General features: G+C 46.0%; 8 protein-coding genes across 8 annotated transcripts; 3 read left to right on the forward strand and 5 right to left on the reverse strand.

The window, feature by feature from the left end:
- Positions 1–621: 621 nt before the first annotated feature.
- JR316_0011575 (Aconitate hydratase, mitochondrial) lies at positions 622–3,438 on the reverse strand (the record flags this gene model as incomplete). The annotated part of the gene is made up of 9 exons (XM_047897223.1): positions 622–657; positions 713–784; positions 848–1,254; positions 1,314–1,379; positions 1,437–1,811; positions 1,868–2,957; positions 3,013–3,042; positions 3,098–3,206; positions 3,260–3,438. 9 exons carry the CDS (start codon positions 3,436–3,438, stop codon positions 622–624), a joined length of 2,364 nt encoding a protein of 787 aa, XP_047743632.1.
- A 7,428-nt stretch (positions 3,439–10,866) lies between these two features.
- On the reverse strand, positions 10,867–11,212 carry JR316_0011576 (uncharacterized protein; the record flags this gene model as incomplete). Its single annotated transcript, XM_047897224.1, has 2 exons — positions 10,867–11,002; positions 11,098–11,212. Coding segments are annotated over 2 exons (251 nt in total), but the record flags the coding sequence as incomplete, so codon positions are not given.
- A 1,525-nt stretch (positions 11,213–12,737) lies between these two features.
- Positions 12,738–13,622, reverse strand: JR316_0011577 (uncharacterized protein; the record flags this gene model as incomplete). The annotated part of the gene is made up of 3 exons (XM_047897225.1): positions 12,738–12,894; positions 12,943–13,023; positions 13,075–13,622. 3 exons carry the CDS (start codon positions 13,620–13,622, stop codon positions 12,738–12,740), a joined length of 786 nt encoding a protein of 261 aa, XP_047743634.1.
- A 794-nt stretch (positions 13,623–14,416) lies between these two features.
- On the reverse strand, positions 14,417–15,715 carry JR316_0011578 (Ferroptosis suppressor protein 1; the record flags this gene model as incomplete). The annotated part of the gene is made up of 4 exons (XM_047897226.1): positions 14,417–14,539; positions 14,594–14,881; positions 14,938–15,167; positions 15,232–15,715. The coding sequence occupies 4 exons, from the start codon at positions 15,713–15,715 to the stop codon at positions 14,417–14,419; spliced, it is 1,125 nt and encodes a 374-aa protein (XP_047743635.1).
- A 962-nt stretch (positions 15,716–16,677) lies between these two features.
- Positions 16,678–17,849, forward strand: JR316_0011579 (Iron-sulfur protein NUBPL; the record flags this gene model as incomplete). The annotated part of the gene is made up of 6 exons (XM_047897227.1): positions 16,678–16,783; positions 16,835–16,981; positions 17,041–17,304; positions 17,356–17,441; positions 17,492–17,567; positions 17,623–17,849. The coding sequence occupies 6 exons, from the start codon at positions 16,678–16,680 to the stop codon at positions 17,847–17,849; spliced, it is 906 nt and encodes a 301-aa protein (XP_047743636.1).
- Positions 17,850–18,941: 1,092 nt separating this feature from the next.
- Positions 18,942–20,435, forward strand: JR316_0011580 (uncharacterized protein; the record flags this gene model as incomplete). The annotated part of the gene is made up of 6 exons (XM_047897228.1): positions 18,942–19,268; positions 19,324–19,524; positions 19,609–19,735; positions 20,023–20,081; positions 20,142–20,228; positions 20,286–20,435. The coding sequence occupies 6 exons, from the start codon at positions 18,942–18,944 to the stop codon at positions 20,433–20,435; spliced, it is 951 nt and encodes a 316-aa protein (XP_047743637.1).
- Positions 20,436–21,008: 573 nt separating this feature from the next.
- On the reverse strand, positions 21,009–21,539 carry JR316_0011581 (uncharacterized protein; the record flags this gene model as incomplete). Its single annotated transcript, XM_047897229.1, has 2 exons — positions 21,009–21,208; positions 21,338–21,539. The coding sequence occupies 2 exons, from the start codon at positions 21,537–21,539 to the stop codon at positions 21,009–21,011; spliced, it is 402 nt and encodes a 133-aa protein (XP_047743638.1).
- A 910-nt stretch (positions 21,540–22,449) lies between these two features.
- Positions 22,450–24,827, forward strand: JR316_0011582 (External alternative NADH-ubiquinone oxidoreductase, mitochondrial; the record flags this gene model as incomplete). The annotated part of the gene is made up of 12 exons (XM_047897230.1): positions 22,450–22,471; positions 22,532–22,629; positions 22,688–22,942; positions 22,999–23,160; positions 23,218–23,245; positions 23,300–23,448; positions 23,500–23,521; positions 23,578–23,677; positions 23,752–24,110; positions 24,170–24,558; positions 24,627–24,748; positions 24,809–24,827. The coding sequence occupies 12 exons, from the start codon at positions 22,450–22,452 to the stop codon at positions 24,825–24,827; spliced, it is 1,725 nt and encodes a 574-aa protein (XP_047743639.1).
- Between the last annotated feature and the right edge of the window lie 154 nt (positions 24,828–24,981).

Here is a 24,981-nt window from a genome sequence, read left to right on the forward strand (position 1 = left end):
AACATCCCGAACCACACATAACACACACCCCCCCCCCCCCCCAAAAAAAAAAAAAAAAAAAAAAAAAACAAAAAAAGTGCACACCAAACCGGAAGACAAAAAAAAAGTTTTTGAGATAACAAAGAAAAAAAAAACTATAAAAAACAAAAAACAAAAAACTATCATAATGCATACAAGGTAAGTAGTAAGAAAAAAAAAGAGAGAAGGAACGGTCAGACAGACAGACATGTTCCTTCTCTCCCGCTATCTGGCTACCTAACAAAAGCTCGTATAGCGTTCAACAGCAACACACCTCCTCCTCTTCGTCCTCATGGGTACATGCGATAGATTTAAACCACATACACCAATCAGAACTTTCCAACTCGAGGGCAAACCACATCCAACCTCTACCCCAAACCGAGCTCACATCGATCCATCCGCCCATCCCACCTCGTCAACACCATTCTTACAACAATATTTCCAGGAACTAATACATTTGAAAAAAGCATCCCGCTTCATCTGATCGTATTCGTCATATCTATATTTTTTTTGCCCGTCCTTTCACATCGAGGAAATTGGAATTCCACGAAGGAAAAAAAAGAACAAAGAAAAAAAAGCAGTAGAAATAAATCTACTCGGTTTTTAAGCAGAGCCAGCGGCCTTGGCCTTGGCAGCCATCTTTGAAAAAAAAAGGGTTAGAAACTGTATGTTGGATATGAGAATATGAATGTACCAAGTTGAGGGCAGAGCCAGCCTTGAACCACTCAATTTGACCCTCGTTGAAAGAGTGAGCAAGAGGGATCTCCTACAAAAGTGGTACATCCGACATCAGAAACCATAAAAAAGACAAGAAGAAAAAGAGACTCACGTCGACGGAGCCGTCAGCGTGCTTGGCGACAAGGGTCAAGTTCTTGCCAGGAGCAAAGGTCTCAACGCCAATGATGTCAACCTTGTCGGTGCCCTTAAGCTTGTCATAGTCCTCAGGGTTGGCAAAGGTCAAAGCGAGCATGCCTTGCTTCTTCAAGTTGGTCTCGTGGATACGGGCGAAAGAGCGGACGATGATAGCAGCACCACCGAGGAAACGGGGCTCGAGGGCGGCATGCTCACGGGAAGAACCTTCACCATAGTTGTGGTCACCGATGACGACCCACTTGATGCCAGCAGCGCGGTAGGCAGCAGCGACTTGTGGGACACCGCCCCAGGTTCCGTCAAGCTGGTTCTGAACCTTGTTGGCTTCACCGTTCTCGGAGTTGATAGCACCAATGAGGCAGTTCTCTGTAAAAAGTTGTTCAGAAAAATTTTTTTTAAAAGAAAGGTGTTTCAAAACGACGCACGAGAGATGTTCTCGAGGTGTCCACGGTACTTCAACCAGGGTCCACCAGCGGAGATGTGGTCAGTAGCTAAACAAGATGATGATCAATAGGTTGCAACAAACTGGAGACGAGTTTGACACGTACTGCACTTGCCAGCGACCTTGATCAAAACAGGGAGATCCTTGGGGTCCTTGCCATCCCATGGAGCGAAAGGCTTCAAGAGTTGGAGACGGTCGCTCTTGGGGTCAACCTTGACTTGGACGGAAGCGCGGTCCTGAGGAGGGGCCTGGAAGGTATCCTCACCAGGGTCGTAGCCGGAGGGAGGGAGAGCGAATCCAGAAGGAGGCGAGAACTTGAAAGGCTTGCCGGAAGGAGTGGGGAGAGTATCAGTGAGGGGGTTGAAGGAGAGGGATCCAGCAAAGGCAAGGGCGGTCACAATATCGGGGGAAGCGACAAAGGCGTGGGTGGCGGGGTTAGCGTCGTTACGTCCAGTGAAGTTGCGGTTGTAAGAGGTGACGACTAAAGCGTGAGACGTGAGTGAATGATTTTGCGGAAAAAAAATAAATTTAGCGTACTAGTGTTGGCTTCGCCCTTCTTAACGTCCTGTCTGTCCCATTGTCCGATGCAAGGTCCGCAAGCGTTGGCAAGGACAACTCCTCCGGCGTTCTCGAAAGCCTCAATCTGTCCGTCACGGGCGATGGTAGCACGAACTTGCTCTGATCCGGGGGTAACGGTGAACTTGGACTTGAGCTCGAGACCAGCATCCTTAGCCTCCTTGAAGAGAGCAGCAGAGCGCGACATGTCCTCGTAGGAAGAGTTGGTGCAGGAACCAATGAGGCCGACCTTGATCTCATCGGGCCAGTTGTTCTTCTTGGCCTCAGCAGCGAGCTTGGAGATGGGGGTAGCGAGATCAGGGGTGAAAGGTCCGTTGATGTGGGGCTCGAGTTCCGAAAGGTTGATTTCGATGACCTGGTCGTATTCCGCGCCCTTGTCAGCCTTCAAGTTGTGAGCGAACTGTTGAGCGTAGGCGGCAATCTCAGGGCGCTTGGTAGCCTTGAGGTATTCAGCCATGCGTTCGTTGAAGGGGAAGAGGGAAGTCGTCGCGCCGATTTCAGCACCCATGTTGCAGATAGTAGCCATACCCGTGCAGCTGAGAGACTCGACACCAGAACCAGTGTACTCGACGATAGCGCCAGTTCCACCCTTGACGGTAAGAATGCCAGCAACCTTGAGAATAACGTCCTTGGGAGTAGTCCATCCGCCGATTTTGCCAGTAAGATTAACACCGATGACCTTGGGGCACTTGAGCTCCCAGGGAATGCCAGCCATGACGTCAACGGCATCGGCACCTCCGACACCGCAAGCAATCATACCGAGACCTCCAGCGTTGGGGGTGTGAGAGTCCGTCCCAATCATAAGTCCACCGGGGAAGGCATAGTTCTCGAGGATAATCTGGTGAATGATACCAGAGCCGGGCTTCCAGAAGCCAAGGCCATACTTGGCGGTGGCGGTGGCCAAAAAGTCGTAGACCTCCTTGTTGATAGAGATAGCACGAGCGAGATCCTTGACGCCGCCGACTTGGGCCTCAATCAAGTGGTCGCAGTGAACGGTGGTGGGCACGGCAGCGGTGTCCATTCCAGCGGACATGAATTGGAGCAGAGCCATCTAAAGGATTACGTCAGGACTGCGTCAAGATAAGAGACTTGAGGATGATACTTGCCTGAGCTGTTGCATCCTGGCAGGCAACTCGCTGCACGAAAAGTCAGAAAGGAGAAAATAAAAGGGTGTACAAAGAAGATACTTGCGTCAGGACGAAGCTTGAGGTAGCTGGTACCACGGACGATATCCTGGTTTGCAGCGTCGTCAAGATGACCATAGAGAATCTTCTCGGAAAGGGTGAGAGGGCGATTGAGTCTTGAAGAGCCGTGAATACAGAGCAGTATGCACAGAAAAGACGAGAGACGGACCTTTCCCGAACAATGACGAGGTTATCCTCAATGCGCTGGTAGTTGATGAAGGCGTTCTTTTCGAGGAGAGACATGGCGACTTTGGTGTCGCCGATGCGAGGGGCTGCTGTGGCCATGCCCTTGGCTACATGCCGCAGGGCACGGACTGCATCTGCAGTTTTGTTGGTGATGTTGAGCATCGCGCCAACGAGAACGTGGAGCGAGCAGGAGGAGGTTGTGGATAAGGAGCAAGTCGGAATGCAGAAATTTATGCAAAGCAACCACGTGAATTCAGCAAGAGGGCATGCGCTGGGATGGCCGGGGAGCCAATCAGAGCGCAGCTGTTAGATACCCGCCGCAAAGATGTTCCCGCTCTGCTGCCGCTCGTTAAGAGAATCCCGGTCTCACTGGCACAAACAGTCAATCTTTATGACGGAGTCCCGTCGGGCGTCTAACCGACCCTGCAAATCCACCTCGTTCCTCCTCCTCTACTAGGCAGTCAATATACCAAAAGCGATTGGCCCACCCCGGGTTTTCATTTTCAAATATATTTCAGCTTTCTACTCTCAGCCAATAGTCTCCTAATATCCTCCACCATCTCCATCCCATATTCAATCTTGCTGCCTTTTCTTTCCAACACCCGCCTGTTCCTCTCCTCGGATCCAGCATCTGCCCAGCTCTCGCCTGCCTGTGTTGATTTCTGGCACTCGTGCTGCAGCAAGCTTTCCGAGGTCTGCACTCTGTCAACCATCTTCTGCACATCCTCCAAGATACTTTGACAGCTATGTCGTCCTGTCCCAATCACTTCCCTCACCTGACTCACAAACGACTTGTCCTGTTTCACCCTGCTATCTTGCGACTTGACCAACGCATCCCTAGCCAAATCAACATACCCGTCCACCCTGCGTTGTTCTTCCTCCAACATCTTTCCGAGTCTCTCCGTCCTGAACAACTTAATCTGCTCGCTTATTCAGTAAGAATGGCCGGACCATACACACAACAACGCACCTTGTCCATGTATTCCTGGCACAACCATCCAATCGCAGCTGCTCGATCAATTTGCTCCTGAACCAACATCTGCTTTTCTTCAACCTTCCGATGCATATCATCCAAGTCACTATCAGCGATCCATTCTCCCTGCTTCCTAGCCAATCTCCTCTGGGCAACCTCCATCAACATTGCTCTATAAAAATGGAGTAAATAAATTAACAACACTCGAGGATCAAGGATTGAGCACTTTGTGTGTTGTTTCTCATCGGCGTCATGTATCCCAAGCCGATCAACTATTTCATCTAATCTCGCTTCAACATCCCTGCCCACCGAGGTCCTATGATCCGTGTCCTGCATTTCTGCAGAGCGCACACATCTTATATGACGTGCATGCAAATTCTGAATCTAATTCAAAAAAAAATACCTCAACATGAGCGAGAAAATCGCTTACCGCGAGCACCTCTGTGGTATTTTTGTACTTCCAAGCAGCCTTTCTTCTAGCCTCCCTTTGTAATACAGCCTTCTCGTCATGCGGCGTAATCTAATCCAACACCGTTCTCATAAATACAAAAATAAAATCGATTAACCCAATAATCGCACCTTGGAGACCTCAGAGGTAATTTCATCAACTACTCTATTATGCTCTTTCATCACCACTTCAGCCTGTTGTCTAAATTCGACCATTAAACTTTGCTAACATCAAGCTGAAAAACCCATACACACCTTAAATCTCTCAACAATGTGTCCAAATTCACACCTTCTCCTCCCGAGCTCGAACCAAACCTCGCCAAGCGCGCGATCTCCCTCTTCCTAAGAACATCCAACAAAAGAGCAAGACGCCTCTTCTCTTTCACATCCTCCTCCAACTTTCTTTTCTCTGCATCTTGCAACCATGAAATAAAAATAAAAAAATCAATCAGCACCAAAATCATCTTCCGAGTTAAGCGCACATTGCATAACATAGCATACATACCCAAATCCAACATCTCCCTTCGCACATCTTCGTACTCCTTCCGAACACCCATCAGCCCACGATACGCATTCTCTCGCTGTTCCAACGCGACTTTCATCGGGTCTTCTAATACCGACAACGGCCCTTTCTTCGTATTCGTACTCCCCGGACCTTCTGCACTCACCCCACTAGCACTAGCACTAGCACCACGACTACTACCACCAGTTGCAGACGGCGCTCTAATCTTCGACGCAGGCCTCACCCGCACCCGCGCCTGAGCTGCCGCGTCTTCTCTAGCCCTGAATTAAAAATAAAAATTAAACGCGCAAAAGTATCAACACACATATCTCTTTTTCAAAATATACCACAAAATAGTCGGCAAGAAAATGAAATGCGCATATATTCACAGAAAGAGAAAGTAAGAAAGAGAAAAAGAAACGTACTTTGCGATGATACCCCTCACACGCGCTGCCTCCTGCCTCCCCACCAGCCGCTTGCTCAGTATCACAATCGCCGCGCCGACGCTAGGAGCACCAACACCACCATCAGCTCCATCAGCAGCACCAGTACCACCACCAGCAGTACCACTGCCACTACCAACAGTAGCGGAAGCGGATGAGGTGGAGGACGACGATGACGCGACAATCAACTCCTCAAACACCTCCTTCGTGATCTCCCCAGGCATCCCCAGTTTGCGGAACCGCTCGTAAGCTTGCACGATCTCCTCTTTGTCAATGCTTTTGCTGCGCACCGAGCGACGCGAGTCTGAATCTGGGGCGTGCGTTGTGCCGCTGCCGCTGCCGGTGCTGCTGTTGTTTCTACTGTTGTTGTTGTTGCTTCTACTGTTACCGCTGTTGCCGCTGGTGCTGGCGCTAATAGCGCTTTCGGCACCAGATACCAACCCACGACGACTCGCAGACCCAGAAGAGCCCAATTTCGCTGATGTATTCGCGGAGCTGTACCTTGGACGCCGCGCTGAGACGCGCATATCATGACGCGTTTCAGATCCATCGAAGCGTGCCTCTGCCAGTGCGTCTCTCGACGTGCCGCTCATAGTACTACTATAAGCACTGAGCACGAGCAGGCAAAGATTTCGAGAGGTAAAAAAAGGAGCGTATTTGTCTGAATAACCGATCAATGACTCGGAATCGAAGATCCAGGTGTCATAGGGATAGGACAGGGTACGTGAAGATGCGCACTGTACAAGCGCCGTTCATCGGTGCATTGCAGTGTCAACGAACAGAACCACAAAAAAACCTGACTAGAGGAAGTAGCAGACCAGACCACAATCGGATTTTGCTCGGATTCCGAGGGGAGGAAGCTCTGTCACGTGTAGGAATGTCCACTGACAACTGTTCGGTTCCCCGGACCCCACATTGCACAAGCAGTTGAAGCAGGGGTAAGGGCTTCCATTTATGGTGAAGTCATTACCATTTTTGTCTGTCGTCCGTAAGAGGCTCGCCGTCCGACTCACAAATCACCATCCCTACACAGGTAGATAAAAAAACACAAAACGCGAACATCTTAAAAATGGTTATTTTATTTTGATACAATTTCTGATTTCATAGTAGCTGAAGTAACAAGGAAGTTTAATTGAAATTAGGCTTAATCATGATGAGTCAAGCCTGTTGGTCGACCTCGGACTCAATAACAACGAAAACCTTGAGCAGCTTGTAAACGACTGATTTCCAGGTTAATTTCCATCGTTGCGGCACTGATCGGGGAAACTTAGCACTGGACTTCTACTCTCAGCACAAGACTGTGTATAGAAATCACTTACGCAGACAGAAATTACATCGCTTCCACATGATTCAGAGCTTGGGTCGCGGCGGCACGCATACCTATTAGTAGTATATCCAGTAACTTGATGAGAATTAGATATTCAGGGCAGGTATAAGCATACCTGAGACCAGTAAAGGTGCTAGTGTATTCGTTGAAGATGATGGGAGGGGGAGAACATCCGAATATCCCTTGGGTGCATGGGTTCAGGTTTGTGGTTAGACTATCTGTAACTACACAAGCATCGTTGTAGACATTCCCTACACATATTAAAAAAAGAAATCAACAGTTGCATAAAATTTTATGCCTCTAGCAAAGGAGGGAATAGTAAGAAACAATATGGACTTACATCTGCTAATCGTATCACTCAAGCGTATCTGATTTCCAATGGCAAAGTTAAAGCCTCCACAGATAGCAAAAGCACCGTGAGAAAGAGCAAGAGAGCTAAGCAAAATGGCCTTCATATTGTGCATAGAAATTATCTTTGAATTGGTGTGGCCAAGAGTTGAAAGCTGGTTTTACTTGCATAGAATCATGCGACAGATTTTATAGTCTTCAGACTCGGAGGTGTACAAACTTGAATACACTGCAGGACAAACAAATCTGTACTAGCTGGCAGCTGGAGTGTTCCACATCGAATTTGGGGTAGAGATTGAAATCAAGTCCGTGAAGCCCGCCACGGAGATATTATATCAGAGCGAGTATACTGGTCTAAATATCATCACAGTATTTTCATCCATCTTGGACTTCATGTCCATAAACATTTGGCAGGCCCTTTTAATTAGGTATTCTCTCTATGATCGATGTAGCTCTTTGAGAGAGCACCATCAATATTACACTCGGCGGATACTCGTTATTCTCCCTTGAAAAACATGATTCACAAGGAAAGAACCATCTTTCATACCTGAGTTTACCCGTGTTGTTCGGGCATATCTTTGAAGCCTACTCACAGCTCGGATGGTAGTATCCGAGAAGTTAGGGAAAATATAGCAACATTCTGCTTCACCAATAACAGAAATATCATGAACTATTTCTTGTAGCGTCATCTTACGAAGATCGATTCATATCGTTCCTCGACCCTGTGGCCATAAATATTACTTTGTACAATCTGATATAGGAAGTTCTTCGATGTCAGTCACTATATGTGTATCAGTTGTCCATGTCCTTTGGTCATTAGATACACGTTCATTATCGCACATCGTATTGCACATCTGTTTTGCGACTGTGAACTTTGGGGTTTGGATGTCCCAATATTAAGAAGCAATATTGGTGCGGCATCTGGGACTTTATACCAAGTGCAACGAGCTACCCCCAAAATACTTGAAGGAAAGAGAGAAGCAACATCATATGATCAGATTGTACCCAATGCAGAAGAAAGCAGTATTTAGATCCACTTACAGTGACAATTCTACTCAATGACATAGAAGTAGGAACCATGAGCGGCGGTTTTATTGAGAATGAAACGAGCCAGGAACTCACTTTCAAAAAATAACAAGCTACAGTCCTTGTCGTACGTCCAATTTTGGGGTCCAACCGGCAAAAAAAACGGACAAGAATTTCAGGGTGACCTACCACCTATCTTGTCTGGAGTTCGTATGTTGACGTAAGAAGAGCAATCGCAAGTTCCACAAGAAAAGAAATGCATGAAATGCGGATATCTTCCAGATGCAACAGTGGTTATTTATATTTGATACATTTTCATAGTTGCTAACAAAGTTTAAAGTCAAACTCTTCTCGGTTGACTCGTCGAGAGAAACCTTGAGAAAGTAAATGACTGATTAGATTAATTTCCATCGTTTCGGCACTGAGCAATAATAATCAGCAATGAATCTCAAGCTGAATTGAAGCGTAAATCCCAATCACTCACGCAGACAGAAATTACATCACTTCCACATTGTCCAGAGCTTGGGTCGGGGCGGCATGCATACCTATCAGTAACATATTCATTAGAAAAATTAAAATGATATATTGAAGGTGGTTAGAGACAGACCTAAGACCAGTGAAGGTGCTGGTATACTCGTTGAAAATGATTGGCGGTGGGGAGCATCCGAAGATCCCTTGGGTGCAAGGGTTAAAGGTTGTGGTTAGACCATCAACAATTGCACAGTCGTCGTTGTACACATTCCCTGAATGTTATCAGTGGTGTTATTAGATTTATGGAGCCTTATTGCTTTTATAGATTGCACATACATCTGTTGATGGTGTCAGTAACACGTATCTGGTTACCAATGGCGAAGTTGAAGCCTGCACAAATTGCAAAAGCACCCTGAGCAAGAGCGAGAGAAGCGAGTACAGCAGTCTTGATGTTGGTCATGGCGCTTTGTCAATTAAACCGCTGAAGACTGGTAATAACCACATAGAGACTCGCAATTCAGGCTTTATAGCCTTCAGCCTTGCTCCACAAATCCACTGTACAAATAATCAAACTGTTCAAAATGGAAACTCTCCAAAACCAAACTGGAGCAAAGATTATTACCACTTACCTCGAAGCCCGACACTGAGAAGAAGTTGTGCCAGAATGTACACATTGACACCTCAGTACCATTTTCAGAAAAAGTACTAACAACATTCACCCTGGGCTGCTACGAATAGCCTCTCATTTCGCTTTGTTGATGACGAAATGCCACAACTCATCCGTCATGCCTATTCACTCTAAATGCATTATGGCATACCTGCGCATGTTTGAAGACGTCATGGATACAGACCAATCGTCGGGTACACACATTTTCTATGTCTTGATTCTGCACAATTCTGTCAAATTATAAGAACGAGGATAACCAAACGTTGTGAAGCAAAGTAACTACCTTTAATGTAAGAAGACGTATAACATTTCGGACCGTTCCACACCTTCTGCATCAAGAAAGTATCCAACTGATCACATACTAATACACATGCACAGATCAAATTAAAATGCCAAATGACTCGGTGGGAAGCTATGCAGCTCCATAGATTCAGACGGGCCATGAACTGCCATGATGATGAAATGAGACACGAGCTCACAGAGGTCTGGCTACACCGCAATGCTCATGGAATCCCGGCCCAGATTGTGCAAGCGATGTCAACTGCCAAGGGGGGTAGAAGCCGTAGAATTCAAGTTGTGAGATCTTGAGGAGTATATCATGATCACGGAGGAAAGATGATGAATCGATTACACACAGACATATAACTGTCAACTGATACATACGACATACTGTACTCCTTCGGTACTGGCTAGTAAGTTACTAAGTTATGATTTGGTGGCATCACACGGAATCGCAATTTCCCGACAGCGCGAGGGCACGTTGACACCGTGAGAATGAAAACTTCGACGCAGCAGCAGAAGTCTCTCAACATTATCTACATCTCTAACGTTTAACAAGCTTTAAAGTAATGGGATAAATGTACCCATTATGCAATTGTATCGTATCCAGGTTGTCGAACACATACCACACACAGATGGTAGCGAGACTACTTCCATTTATGGCTAAGTCATTACTATTCTCGTCTGGCGTCCGTATGTCGACGTGAAAGGACAGCCCGAATCGTGAGTCCCACACAGGTGGATTCAAACAAACAAGAAAAAAAAGCGCGAAATGCGAATTTTTTTAAAAAAAATTTATATATGATACAATTTCATAGTTGCTAAAAAAGTGTTTAAAGTCAAGCTCTTGTCGGTTGACTCGTCGAGGAAAACTTTAAGAAAGCAAGTGACTGCTTAGATTAGTTTCCATCGTTGCGGCACTGAGCAATAATCATCAGTAGTTCATTCCACATTACATAAAAATTCGAGTTTCAATCACTCACGCAGACAGAAATTACATCGCTTCCACACTGTCCAGAGCTTGGGTCGGGGCGGCACGCATACCTATCAGTAGTATAAACATCAACTCAAATCCTCGCAGTATTTGAAAGGCGGGTAAAAATATACCTGAGACCAGTGAAAGTGCTGGTGTACTCGTTGAAGATGACTGGAGGCGGAGAGCATCCAAATATGCCTTGGGTGCAGGGGTTTTCAGTTGTGGTCAAACCATCAACAACTGCACAGTCATCGTTGTAGACATTCCCTAAAGGTGACAACAATACGTTAGCATATTTCTGGGATATTTTCTGCCCAAATATTGGGCAGGACTAAACAATCGGAATGACAATATGCACGTACATCTGCTTATGGTGTCGCTCAAGTGCATCTGATTCCCAATGGCGAAGTTGAAGCCTGCACAAATAGCAAAAGCACCTTGAACAAGTGCAAGAGAACCAAATAAAACGGCCTTCATATTGATGATAATGCTTTGTCGATGAAAGGTAGCTTTGGGTAGATGTCGCTCGCTGTTGAAAGCTGGTACTGGTACTCACATAGAGATTTTTGGGTCAGATTTTATAGCCTTCAGTCTGGTACACATGTACGCTGCGCAAACAATTAATCTATACTAACTCGAATACTCCACAATGAAGTTGGAGCTAAAATTGATACTGATCCCCTGATGCCCGCCACAAAAATGTTTCACCGGAACGCGCGCACAGAAGTAGGTATTTTCGAAGTTCAAGGAAAACGTAACAACACACCGCTTTGTGCCCGTGCCATTTGACGAATGTTTGTTTCCAGCTTCAGTTTATTAGGTCAAATGACGTCATACCGGTCTTGCTTCCTTTAAGCTACTTGGTAGAAAAGGTAGTAGACGTTTGAGATAGAGAATTCTCAACGTAAGAGATTCCATAGTACGTATTGAACGTCCTATATAATTGTATTTTAATGGTCGGTTTCTTTATGAATCCTCTATTGAAAGGACGTTCTGATACTTTGAACTTAAGGGATACCGGCCGCAGCATCAACTTAAATATGCCCAATAATCTATCCTAGTAAAGTTTAACGGCAGGCATTTTCAGAGTTATAAATCATGGTCAAGTTATCTTAATTGTACCAGCAGTAATATTTGATGCTACTATGACGGGTACGCAACTACCCAATGACAAAGAAGTCAGAATTATTCTACATGGGTCATGGGTCATTATTTTCTTTAGGATGAAAGGAGACACGAGCTCAGTGTTCGAAGAATATGGCACATTGCAGTGGAGTGCGTTAGTAATTCGATTTACTTGACAACTCACAAGACTTGTAAAATGGCCCGGCGAAAATTCGCTGCCAATGGCCAAGTGCGTCGGCAGCCTCCGAACTTGAGGAGCATAAGTTGCATGGAGCAAATCTTCCAAATTTGTTATTGCTTGTGGGATTTGGTTATTCTGATGAACTTATCCAACTGTAAGCGTGCTCTGCGTGATATAAAAACCTGGACAAAAATGCATAACGAGCGTTTCAGCCTGAACGTTCGAACATTCCAATCTGTGAATTCAACGGCATGAAAATATTGATAAGCATTTGTATAAGCTTCTTTACAGTAAAAGAGTGATTTGATATGCATTTTGGTGACCTGAAACCCTAAAATCTTTGCTGTTATTGAATAATGCTTTACATGTCGTCGTCGAAAAAAAGGAGAAGACGGGGGGAGTAAGTGACACCATAGTCATGTGACGTGACACTACGCGTTACTAGGCCACTAAACTTGAGGAAAGAGTGTGGAATGCACCCCAGTAGTCTGAAGAAAAGCATTTTAGGAAAGCGTAGAATGAGGATATTCCCAAGAGATTTAACGGGGATTCGAGTATTCGGACGAATTGTGAACACAAGGCACCCTAAACTGGTATCTGGCCACATACCCCACTGCAAAATCAGTGTGCCATGTTTTTGTATGATGAACAACGTCGGGCGCACTATCAAAATAGGAGACCAGAGCAAACAGCTGGTCATTGGCCTGCATCTTTATCCTGAGGCGTACAATCGACGGCCATATCGACGTTATCGACCTCGGCAGCAGCGGCAGCGGCTTTGGCTTTCTTCACCCGTTTCTTTGCTCGCATTTTTGCTGATTTAGACATATTTCGTTTTATTGGAGGTTGATATCTGCTGTGAGTTAGCGAATGACCAATTAAGAGTAAAAAAATCATGTACGTAGCGCCATTTTCAATCAACTCGGGTTGTTCAGTAAGGGATAATGTTATGCGCATGAAAGGCGTTTGGGTTTGACGTGGGCTTTGGTACGAGAGTTTAGATGGAAACGAGTAATTGAAAGGAGTTACGCACTGATTCTTTCCTTCAAGGGCCTGGATTATTGTTCGCGACCTAGTAACTTCAGCAGTTTCCTCGATTGCACCTTCTGCTGGGGTAACCAAAACTCCTAGCTTCTGCAAGCATCCGATTTCGTTGTATTGATGTAGTCCAGCCATGCGTATCGAGTGCTTCGTTTCCAAATTTTTCACGTATTCGCGTTTTATGATTTCAACAACTGAGATCAAGCGAGGAATAAGGTCTGTTGAAGTGGAAGCGGCTTTCTGGGTTATACGTTTGCCAGATTCTTCTCGAAGAGTGATTTGGGGGTCTATTTCTGAAGGTAGGGTATGAAATATCAGTGTTTTGTCTTCGTCTGAGCTCTGAAGAAAGAGGATGGGAATGATTTTCCTCAATAAAAAGTGTTGAATGTACATGCAACGCACCTCAAGAAAGGCAAGTGAATTGGCAATCCATTGCTTCATCTTCCCGTGTCCTGTGATGCGTATGTATTTTCGGCGAGCTTCATCAGTAATTTTGGCAGAGCTGGAGGTGGCAGGGGCAGTTTGATTTATGGTCGACATTGAGCAAGTCCAAAACCAGTTGAATATCTCGGTGGCAGTGAACCTGTACCTTGTTTGATCTTGTTTCTTTCGGAAGCATATATCAGCGGATCAAGGACAGTTTACCATCCGACTTAGGGGAGGTCAGATTCAGAGGTGTTTCAACGAATGCTTGACTCTGCTCCTGCTTTCCGGCAATTCATACTGGACATCCACGGGAAATAATTGGGAGCTTTGACACATCGTAGACCTTTCAAGCTCCACCAGTGTGTTCAGGTATATTCTGCGCGATGGGATCTGATCATTTCTGAATCTAATTTCGTGATGTTATCTACTTTGTATCTCCTGCAAAATCTTGCCCCTTCGATGTTGTCCTAATCACCAAATGAAACAATAAGACAGCTGTGAATTCAATTCCTGGACTTCCTACCATGGTACGAATACTCTGTGGAATGCAAACCAAACTTTTGAATTTATGCAAAGAAGATCGCATTGCCTCTCCTCGGGCTTTGCATTATATATGTCTATCCATGTCGAGCGCACCAAGTCGGATTTGTGGTGAGCTTTCTAAATAATACGACTAACACCGCCTATGTCTTACATTTGTCTAGTTTATTATCGCTTAAGGTCCTAAATACTTTCTGTGTAGCCACAGTCCCTATCACTTATTCAAAACACTTCGATTGATTGTAGTTCAAGAAGTGGAATCGCTATTATAAACAGAACTAATTAATAAGTTACGGTGATCGGGTATCATGATACTATTATACTACTAATGCCCATTGTCCACAAAGCACATGAATCCGAACACTTGGTTACTGAAGCTGTAATCCCGTCGCTGACCTTTCCACCAAAAGGTCTCTAGATTTAACCATCCTTGCAAACCAGTTTCCAACAACAATACCCCATAGAATTCCGATGTAACCGGAGCCCCCATTCTGTTTATAAAAAATTCAGATATATCACTCTAAACCAAGACCTTGCTGACGAACCTTGCCATTCGTCAAAACTATCAACTCCAAGGCTCCTTTGTACTGGATCAGACTCTTCTTCTCTCCAAGAAGGAAGAGAACATTGTTAACGATAGCGGGGGCATGATCCCGAATTTTTGCGGCTTGCTTTTGCTCGTTCCAGTCAATGGCGTCACCCAAGGCAAAAATGCGCTCGTGTTGAGGGAGCTGAAGAGTTGGCAAAACTTTGATGTAACCTTTAGCGTTCAATACCTCTGATCCAAGAGATTCGATAAATTTGGTGTTAGGACTCGGGCCCCTTGTCGGAACCTGGTATAATGACACGCCATTAATCGGGGGAGAATATAGAGTGAAAAATGACATACCACGAGGTCGGCTTTGATGGATTTCTTGGATCGAGTAGAGACCTTGCCATCAACGACTTCCACTTCATCAACGTATTCACCAAGGACGAGGTTAACACCTCGTGCTTCAAGGTCCTTTGCGGTCCGTCGTCTCCAACGCTCGGGGTAAGAGTCATTGAGGAGCAGTGGTTGGGCGTGCACGATGGTCACATTCTTATTTTGGTCCAAGTCTTTGATTTCACCAGCCAGTTCTAAAAATTGACTCGGTTAACGAGGCAAACAAACGATCGAAAACGTACAGGAATAGCAACTTACCAAGTCCTATGGAACCTCCACCCACGATGACAATATCATTTGCTTTCTCGAAACGGGTTCTCCATGTGGTTGCTAGCTCTACAATCTCTGCTTTCGTGTTTCCAAAGGCAAGGGGTCCGTCCCAGTTACTACCAGGAGAAAGAATCAGGATCGAGAAGTCGATTTGTTCTCCGGAGTTCAGGACGACATAGTGTCCTTTTGTGTCATCGTCGACGATCGAAGTGACTTCTCCAACAACAAGTTTCCTGTTCCCGGTGTTGAACCTAGAGTCCTTTAAGGGAATGAGGGCAGTATCTTCTAGTTTGCCTTCAGCGGTTGCAATTAATCGCAAGCCGGCGGGTCGATGGGTGAAGAAAGAGCGATTGTTGATGAGGATGAGGTTGTACTTCGAAGAGTCAACCTTCGTGACCAGTTCGTTGTAGATAGTGAGCCCTCCAAAGCCAGCGCCAACAATAACAATATTCTGGGAAGTAGATGCCGACATCAGTGCTCTTTCAGCAATTAGGGGTGGTGAGGTAGAAGAGGATATGTGGAAGGGTATTGATTCTGCTGGGAATTCGATCTAGTGGCGCACCTTTTATACATTGCGGAGTCAGCGTCTATTCATTCGTTGGCATCATGCATGTGTGTTGAGAAAGGAAACCAACTGTCTCCTGGACCTCGAATTGTTTACAAATTCTTCACAGAGTTGAAGTCCAGTCAGCTTAAGATGTCTATTATGCCATTATGTTCGCGTCATCATATTCGGCCCATATATCCCCAAATAGGGAAATGAATGGGACCAATTTTTTCAAGGTCTTGCATGGTGGTAACACCCAGTTCAGGTTTGCTCTGCTTTCTGTTTATAATAATTCTGGTTAAAATCAAAAAGGAGGAACTGAGTTATAACAACAAAGTTATATGCACGAACAAGTTAAAATTCAGTCATCTCACAGGCTCAGTTTTGAAATGAATGGCGTAGCCCTGCCGATATTGTTGGCCGTCGTGTGAGTTCTTCCGTCAAAGATTAGTCAGATTGCACAGAGCGAGCTCGAATCTCGGAGAAACGGTGGGGCTTCTGTCCTTGAAGGCACGTACTCGTACTCTGCCTCGTACATGAGGCTATTAAGGTGGGCCTGAAGTGCAATGGGTGAATCAATATCTCGACATCTGTGCAGTTTGAATCTCCGAAACCTGAAAATAATTTGATGACCGGCAAGTGCCCGACTGAGGAGTGATTTCCAAGCAGTTTGGACCAAGTTTGGATCCAGGACGTGACCCAATTGGTTTTCAAAAACCATGTTCACAAACCACCGTCCTCTAGCCGTTTGCTTCAGATCTCGTCCCTTTTCTACTTCGAGATGCATGCGACACGAAAACCCGCTAGTGAGTTTGGTACTTTATATACTATTGTATCACACCACTCATAGTAGTCAGGGTCTACCAAGACGGCCTCCGCCACCACAAATGCCGCGCAAAGGTGGTCCTATAGAACGGCGGTCGATTGCTAATGTCGAAAAGGTGGTTGTGGTTGCTAGCGGAAAAGGAGGCGTTGGAAAAAGTACAATAGCGCGTGCGTTCTGTCTGCAAATCAGCTTAACATTATGATTGAATATTTCCCCAGTTAATCTGGCGTTTGCACTTGCACTTCGTAAAAACGAGAGAACAAACGCGCCGTTGCGCGTCGGAATCCTCGACCTCGACATATTTGGTCCTTCGATACCAACTCTTATGTCACTCAAGAATGCCGGGGAACCAGCCTTGACAAACGGTGGGCATCCCCCCATTTTTTAGTAATGCAATACTAAAGAATGGTGCATGGGTAGCTAGGGGGAGCTATTCTACCAATGACAAATCACGGCCTTCCTTGCATGTCTATGGGGTTTCTCATCCCATCCACCATTCCCGGGTCAGAGGATAACACAGATACACCCATCGTGTGGCGCGGGTTAATGGTTCAAAAAGCCGTGCAGCAGCTACTATTCGACGTGGACTGGTCTAAAGACGGACAAGGACTGGATGTCCTTGTCATCGACATGCCTCCTGGAACGGGCGATGTTCCTCTTACCCTGGGCCAACTTGTGAAAGTCGATGGTACTCAGATACTTTATTTCTTGAAACATCTTCTCATCGGGTTTCAAACAGGTTGCGTTATCGTATCTACCCCACAAGATGTCGCACTATCGGACGTTAGAAAAGGGATAGCGATGTTAAAAAAGGTCTCTGTTCCGGTGAGCAAGGATCCGTTAATCCTATAGCAATGCGTTCATATTTGCAACAGATTACAGGACTGGTCCTAAATCAAGCATATTATTTGTGTCCAGGGTGCAGCACAAATACACCGAGATATTTATTCGGTCAGTCCAATCATGAGCGTTTTACGCTTCACACCACTTTCTTATTCTGCTCTAGGCGAAACAAAGAACTTTTACGACGTTGCTAGCAAACTTCATACCCCAGTTCTTGGCGAATTACCTCTTGTAGAGGGCGTCAGTCGGAGCTCAGATCAAGGGTATCCTTACGTTTTGAGAGACTCCAAATCTGTCGACCTTGACGACGGCAATGGTGATGTGGTCTGGAGGTCTAATATGGCACAGATCGCTGCAAGCGTTAACTCCGCTCTTTGGAAAAATGTTTAGTGTCCTTTTTCAGGTCGGCTTTATCGATACTCGCAATTGGCCTTCACCACCATATTTTTCTGAACTATCACAGACGGAATGTCGATCATTGTGCTCAGGATATTTCAGATGTCTTTGAAAAGTTCAAAAGCGGGTTACCATCAACTACTTTCCAAAGCTTAAATTGATCATGCAGGAAGTTTGCGTCCAGTTGATGATCGACCACTAGTCTCAGTCACGCTCTTTCAAACGAAATACACCCTGTGGTCCATGGATATAGGAAGTGCTCAGCGCCGTTTCAACCACAAAAAAGCGCTGGTGATGATACATTTGCTTACGCATCCAAGATTCTATTGTTATCAACACACCTTGTCAACGTAAAGTTCTCTGCGCTGCGACTCGGTCTATGTACGTAACAAGTGCATGAAAGCTATTCCTCCGGTAAGACGCCGAGTATGATCTACGTATCTAGCTCGCAAACTCAGGTTTTGAATACGTTTAGTTGTGAATGCATATACTCCTTTAGAAGCTGATGGTCACACCCGAACACACAACTCGGCCGAATGCCCAAAGCTTGCTGACTGGACGAGGCCGTGTGTGGGCGTGGCGCTACTTCCGTGACCCTTATCGAGCTGCTAATGACAGTCCAATTCAACTGCAGTTGCCCGACCTGAAAGAAACAATGGTCAACCCCGGCTACCTGTAACCTGCGCAACTTTGACTGTCCCGAATATGCACTGATTTCTCAAACTCTCCTTCGTCGTGTAAATTATTAGGCAGCTTGCCTCGTATAGTGCCATGGAGGACAAATTCGTGCTTAGGTGCTATAACCAATCTGCGTACATGCGTTAAGTTATGTATATGCTAAACGATTTACACGCCCGTGATCTATATAACCAGAGGTTGACGATTTCAGGGAGGTTAAACAGTGCAACTTCCCATGACGTCTATCGCTGAGCACGGTAAAGCGGTCCATATTGTCTTTTCGTCCATTCCAGCATGGGGTAATCGTCTCTCATATATGATTGTCAGGATTGAGTAGCTAATACTTTTGCAGGACGCGTTAGACCTTTTTGTATTCTAGCCGCCAGGCTCGTGAATATGAATAAAAACATGATCATCACCCTTTTCCTATCTTCAAATCTGTTGCAGAAAGCTAAGAACGAGATATTGGCAGAATTTCAAGGAAAAGAACCAGCCAACATTTTCGAGAGAATACGGTATATATTCGTATTTAACACAACGCAAACTCTGATGAGACTTGACAGTGTTCTTGCCTCCTTCAATTCTGATTCAAATGATCTACACACTATCTTTGTACCATTGGTGAAGACCTATGCGACAACATATGAAGCACTTACACAGTCCCAGCCCGTAACTTGCACTGTAACAGGAACAAAATTTGACCCTGTTCCCCCTCCCAATATTGTCATCCTCGACGTACATCTGACTATTTCAAAGTACAACTTCGCGTCCTGATTATCTATGCTTTTAGGTCTCTGCCTATGCGCACCTTCAAGCTACACGCTCCATTACCGGCCACGCAGTCCCAATCGTCTCATGGGTAACAGGACATGCCTCGTCAGCCATCCGCCTTTTTGGACCTGCGGACAGGGGCGGGCATGGTGACCTCGGCGCACGTAGCGCAGAATGGGCACTCCAAACAGGGGCTTCGCTCGAGGATATCGGCGATTCGGTAAGTCGAATCCTTCTTCTCACTGTGGATTATACACTGGTTTGGCTTGGAAGTTGAATGAACCTGTCCAAGCTTTATACACAGACGAAGGGGACGGTGGTGAGGATCCCCGGTGTACCACCGATGTATGATTGGGAGTTCTTTCCTCAGGATGTATGTGCTGCTAAGTTACCTTATGGTTTTACACTCAAATGGTCTTTGGAATTTGACGGTACATTTGTAGCTCCCGTTTAGCGCGCCTATATCCCAGATGTTAACAATGACCCATAGGTAATTCTTATTTTCTGTGTAAGCAACGTCCATCTAATATAACTCTCTGCACAAGATCACTTAAAGAATGTGACGCGGTGCTTACAACTTCAGCTTTTGTCGTTGAAAAAGAACCAATTGAGGGTTTGAGATCGTGGTTTTCGGAGTGGAAAAAGGAATTGTATGTAATCGGACCCTTGCTTCCGCATTTATCTAGCGAAGTCAGAGATACGTCATTAAAATGCACAGAATCTAAAGACTTCCTGGACAAAGCGCTTGCAGAATACGGGGAAAGATCCGTCATGCTGGTGAGTCTATTAATAGACCTCTATTTTCAGACGTTTCTATTTTTTCGGCGCTTGTTTTAGATATCCTTTGGGATGATATTTTGGCCAACAAGACAGGAGTACATTGAAGAGGTACTAGAAGTCCTGATTGAGAAAGAATTCCCATTTGTACGTATGTTGATCTCCGATGTTCGACTGCTGATTCGCATTTACTTACGGTGGTAGATCATCTACCTAAATACGGCACCACTCGCCACACTGTCCAACAACTTGATCGAAAAGATAAAGATGTCATGCCTTGGACTTGTGCCCAAGCGTATCAATCAACAAGAGATTTTAAACCATCCAGTTAGTCCCAGCCTTGTGCTAGGGTGATAGATTTTTGACGCTAACCGCCTTGGATTTACAGGCAGCGGGCTGGTTCCTTACCCACGGCGGCCACAACAGTGTCACTGAATCTCTAAGAAGCGGAATACCTTTGCAAGTTCCATACCAGGATTTACTGACTCAGATCCAATTGCTGACGTGCATTGCACTGCACCAGGATATGCTGGCCAATGGAAGCTGATCAGCCCGCCGCCGCCGCCCATCTATGCGAAACTCTCAACGTCGCATTTGAGCTAGTCGAAGTTCGGACAGGTTCCAATGGAATGAAGCCGATATTTCGCAATGGGAGACAGGCTGCTGGGACAAGGAACGCGGTGGGTGAGGAGCTCAGGCGGGTGCTTGGTGAGTGCCGGGGGCGCAAAGGCGAGTCTATGAGGAAGAACGCGTTGGATCTGAGTGACAAGCTCAAGAGAAGCTCAGAGGAAGGGGGATATTCTGAAATCGAACTTGATAGGTTTCTCAAGAGCTATTCTTTGTGTTAAAAATTGTGTAGAATATACAACGATAGATGGGGCCCTTCTGAATGAACTTTGTAGCTTGAAACCAACCACTGGCTGTATACTACGCGCACGATGCGCCACCAGTACCACAACTGTCTGCCCTAGCCAGGTCGAGGTACTGCCAAAGGGCGAGCTCTGACCTTTCAGAATATTCTCCCCAGATATAGTATATCGCCCTCCGTCGCATGACAATGAACTGATGGGGGAGATATTTAACCAATACAATGAGCATAGCCGTGCAAAAGATGGAGAATATCGTTACTGGGTAGTAGAGCCGAGAAAAATGTATGTCAGGGCAGTCAATGATATCATAAATAAGATATTTCGTTGATGTTTTAGAAAGGCGAGATTATTAGATGCGAGGATTTGATGGGGATGCAATCGACGTACGGACAAGGACCTTCTCCCAGGGTTCATATACCGTCAGGGCAAAGGTGGATTCAATCCATATTCTCCGCCTCCACCAGAACGTCCCTAGCTTCTCTTGCTTTCTGTGGGTTTGTGAGCATGAATTTCTGGGATATTCATAGCGAGAACGTAATGGCGGGTGGATAGGTTGAGCGCTGTTTGGCTTTCGAATAGTCCTAGTCATCGGCGAGACAGTGCTTGAAATACTCGTGTCAGTTATGCGTTGGGCCAAGCAGATTAGGTTTGGACACAAACTTCGCAGGTCAAGTTAGATGGGTTGTATATATACAGCAAGACTTGAGTGCTGTCTGAGACTCTTAATCTTGTGTTCTTGTCACGAGCCCGTCCCATTGGTCACTGCAGCGTGGACCCCTATTTTTGGCAAAGCTGTTATGGATCTCTAGTTGGGAGCGGCTGCTAAGTACAACAATGCAAAGCTTGCGAGTGTAGCATGGTTTACTTCCATTCTGATAAAAAATCAATAAAGTTATTGACTTGGAGATGGACGTACCGGAATTACTAGCCATCATCAAACGGCGGTAGGTCGTCGGGCGTCGACAAAAAGGGGAAGTTGAATTACCTTATATGGGTTTCACCATTTTCCAACCGTTGAGTTAGCGCTGCTGTCTGTAGACGTTGCTACTTTGTTGAACTTGGTCTGCTAAAACGATATCTGTTCTGGGTTGTATAATATGTATATGCCCATATTTTAGAGCTATCAAACGAATCCGATGATTGTGAGGTTTGCATGAGATCATGGACTGACCGAAAAAATTAGATATTAAGGTATTAAGGACTCAAATACCTGTAATAATACTCCTAGCTGCCACCTGTAACAGGAGAGGGATACGAAATCGAAACAGGGTGATTGGAGGTGGTTAGAGAGTGCGAGAGACCGAAAAACGGACGAAGGCCCGAGGGATTTTCGGCATAAATGAAAACCAAGACCACGTGATCATAATTTTTCTCATGACGATAACTCGGGCGCAGAATTGCATAACAGTTTGGGGCACTGTCGCTGTGTGGATTCTGTTTCTGCTCGCCCTAATCTGTTCCTCGGTGGCTAGTTTTCGTTGCCTATCCCAGAGCTCGACATGCAGTCAATACGAAGCCGCGGTCAGTCGCGTATCGCTAAGATTCGCTTGTGCTTTGTAGACTTACAACCCCGTTCTCCAGCCCTGGCGAGGTCTATCGCTCAGTCTAGATCTCTTACTCGTCCTCAACTCTCAAGGCAACTCGCGCGACGCACTCTCGCTACAGAGTCTCCAGCTACCGTATGCAACTTTGAATCCAATTTCTCTCGCGCTTATCATTGAGCGTTTCTTACACTAGGCCTCTTCAGCCTCCTCGACTCCCCCACCTCCGCCTCGTCAGTCAAAATGGAGCAGATTCCTCACAATTCTTGGGCGCACAACCCTTATCACTCTGTTTGCTGGCGCCGGAGGGTTCTACTACGTCACTCAACTGGACCGCAATCCAGGAACACAACTACCATTTGACCCGGAAAAGAAGACGCTGGTCGTGCTCGGCAGTGGCTGGGGAACAACGAGCTTGCTGAAAACACTGGACACCACGGACTACAACGTCGTGCGTATCCCCTGACGCCCGCCATTGACGGACTGCTATGCTTATCTCGGTTCCAGGTTGTCATCAGCCCGAAGAACTTTTTCCTTTTCACCCCGCTTTTGCCCAGCGTCGCCGTCGGAACTTTGGCTCCCCGTTCGATTATCCAACCAACACGGTATATCACGAGACACAAGGCGCGCCAGGTTTCCGTCATTGAAGCTGAAGCCACGGATGTCGATGTATGTATCATCCGTCGGCTGCTATTCTCCATGACGCCGACTTACACCTGATTTTAGCCTATTAATAAAACTGTCACCTTTGTTGGTGCGTCATAACTGCACGTGCGGTGCAGCACTTCATTCTGATTCTTTTGAACAGACAACTCGGATATCAAGGGCGCAGTGTCAGCAACCACAATCTCATATGATTATCTCGTATACGGTGTTGGGGCCGAGGTCCAAACCTTCAACATTCCTGGTGTTCAGAAGCATGCTTGTTTCATGAAAGAGTTGGGTGATGCGGAACGGGTGAGCGCAATTTCCTTGGATATCAGCCGCTGTGTTAAATCAGTGGTTTAGATGCAACGCGAATTCATGGACTGTGAGCTGCGGAATATTCACCATCGCAAGGATTTGACTGATTGTTGTACCTATCAGGTGTTGAAACAGCCGCATTCCCAGGACAAGATTCCAAAGAAGTCGACCGCTTGCTGCATATGGTTGTCGTGGGCGGCGGGCCAACTGGTGTTGAACTGAGGTACGCTCCAGCCCCCCATATTTATGCACATATCAACTACAGGGGTTGCTTATATAAATAACTCAATATCATAGCGGTGAACTTCACGATTTCCTTGAAGATGATCTGAAGTCATGGTACCCCGAACTCGCTGGCAAAATCCGCATCACCCTCGTCGAGGCCCTTCCTTCTGTGCTTCCCATGTTCAGCAAACAATTGATCAACTACACCGAGTCCCAGTTCAAGGAGAGCAAGATCGAGATCCTCACCAAGACAATGGTTAAGGAGGTCAAGGAAAAGAGCGTCGTCTTGCAGATGCCCGACAAGAGTATTGTCGAAGTTCCTTGTGGGTTGGTCGTCTGGGCTGCAGGTAACAAGGGCAGGAAAATCACTCAGGACCTGATGGCCAAACTTCCCGAGGACCAGACCAACAGGAGGGGTATCACTGTCGATGGTATACAATGCTTATTTTTAAAGTCGCGCGCTGTTTTCTCATGAAAATATATTCTCCAGATTATATGCAAATGAAGGGTGCCAACGGAATCTTTGCCATCGGTGACTGCACTGCTACGTCATATGCTCCTACCGCCCAGGTCGCCTCTCAACAAGGTGCCTATCTCGCCCGCGTCCTACACCAAATAGCCAGGCGTGATGCCCTCCAAGCACGTCTGGACGCACTCGAAAAGGCAGAAGCCCATCTGCCACCAGCCGTCTCCACAGACTCTACGGAAGCGATCGCCGCTGCTGCTGACGACGCCAAGAAGATTGAGGCAGAGAAGGAGGAGTTGAAGAGGCAATTAGCCAAATTCAAGCCCAGACCTTTCCACTACTCACACCAGGGAACCCTGGCATACATTGGTTCTGACAAGGCCATCGCGGACCTGCCCTTCATGAACGGCAATGTGAGTCTTTGCTTGGCCTTTTTGTTTCTCTTCTTTTATCATTGTTGCTCATACTTGTTACCTTGTAGATTGCCAGCGGCGGTGTTGCTACGTTCCTCTTCTGGAGAAGTGCGTACTTGAGTACCCTTTTCTCCCTGCGCAATCGCACTTTGGTGGCCACCGATTGGATCAAGGTTAAACTCTTTGGACGGTACGTGCATTTTGCCTTCATCCTCTTTTACCTTTCTGATCCCCTGTGTTTTTTACCCAGTGATGTCAGCAGAGAGTAACTCTGAGCAAAAAAATCACGACACCCTTTTTATTATCTACACATATGTTTAAAATATTTGAGCACCGGTATTTGGATCCCTTCATAGACTTTATTTCGGAACAAAAAACTTTAAAATTCGAGTAATTCATACCACTAGAGTTTAGAGCATTACT

This window comes from Psilocybe cubensis, chromosome 11 (assembly GCF_017499595.1).
Source record: "Psilocybe cubensis strain MGC-MH-2018 chromosome 11, whole genome shotgun sequence".
In the NCBI taxonomy this organism is placed as follows: Eukaryota; Fungi; Basidiomycota; class Agaricomycetes; order Agaricales; family Agrocybaceae; genus Psilocybe; species Psilocybe cubensis.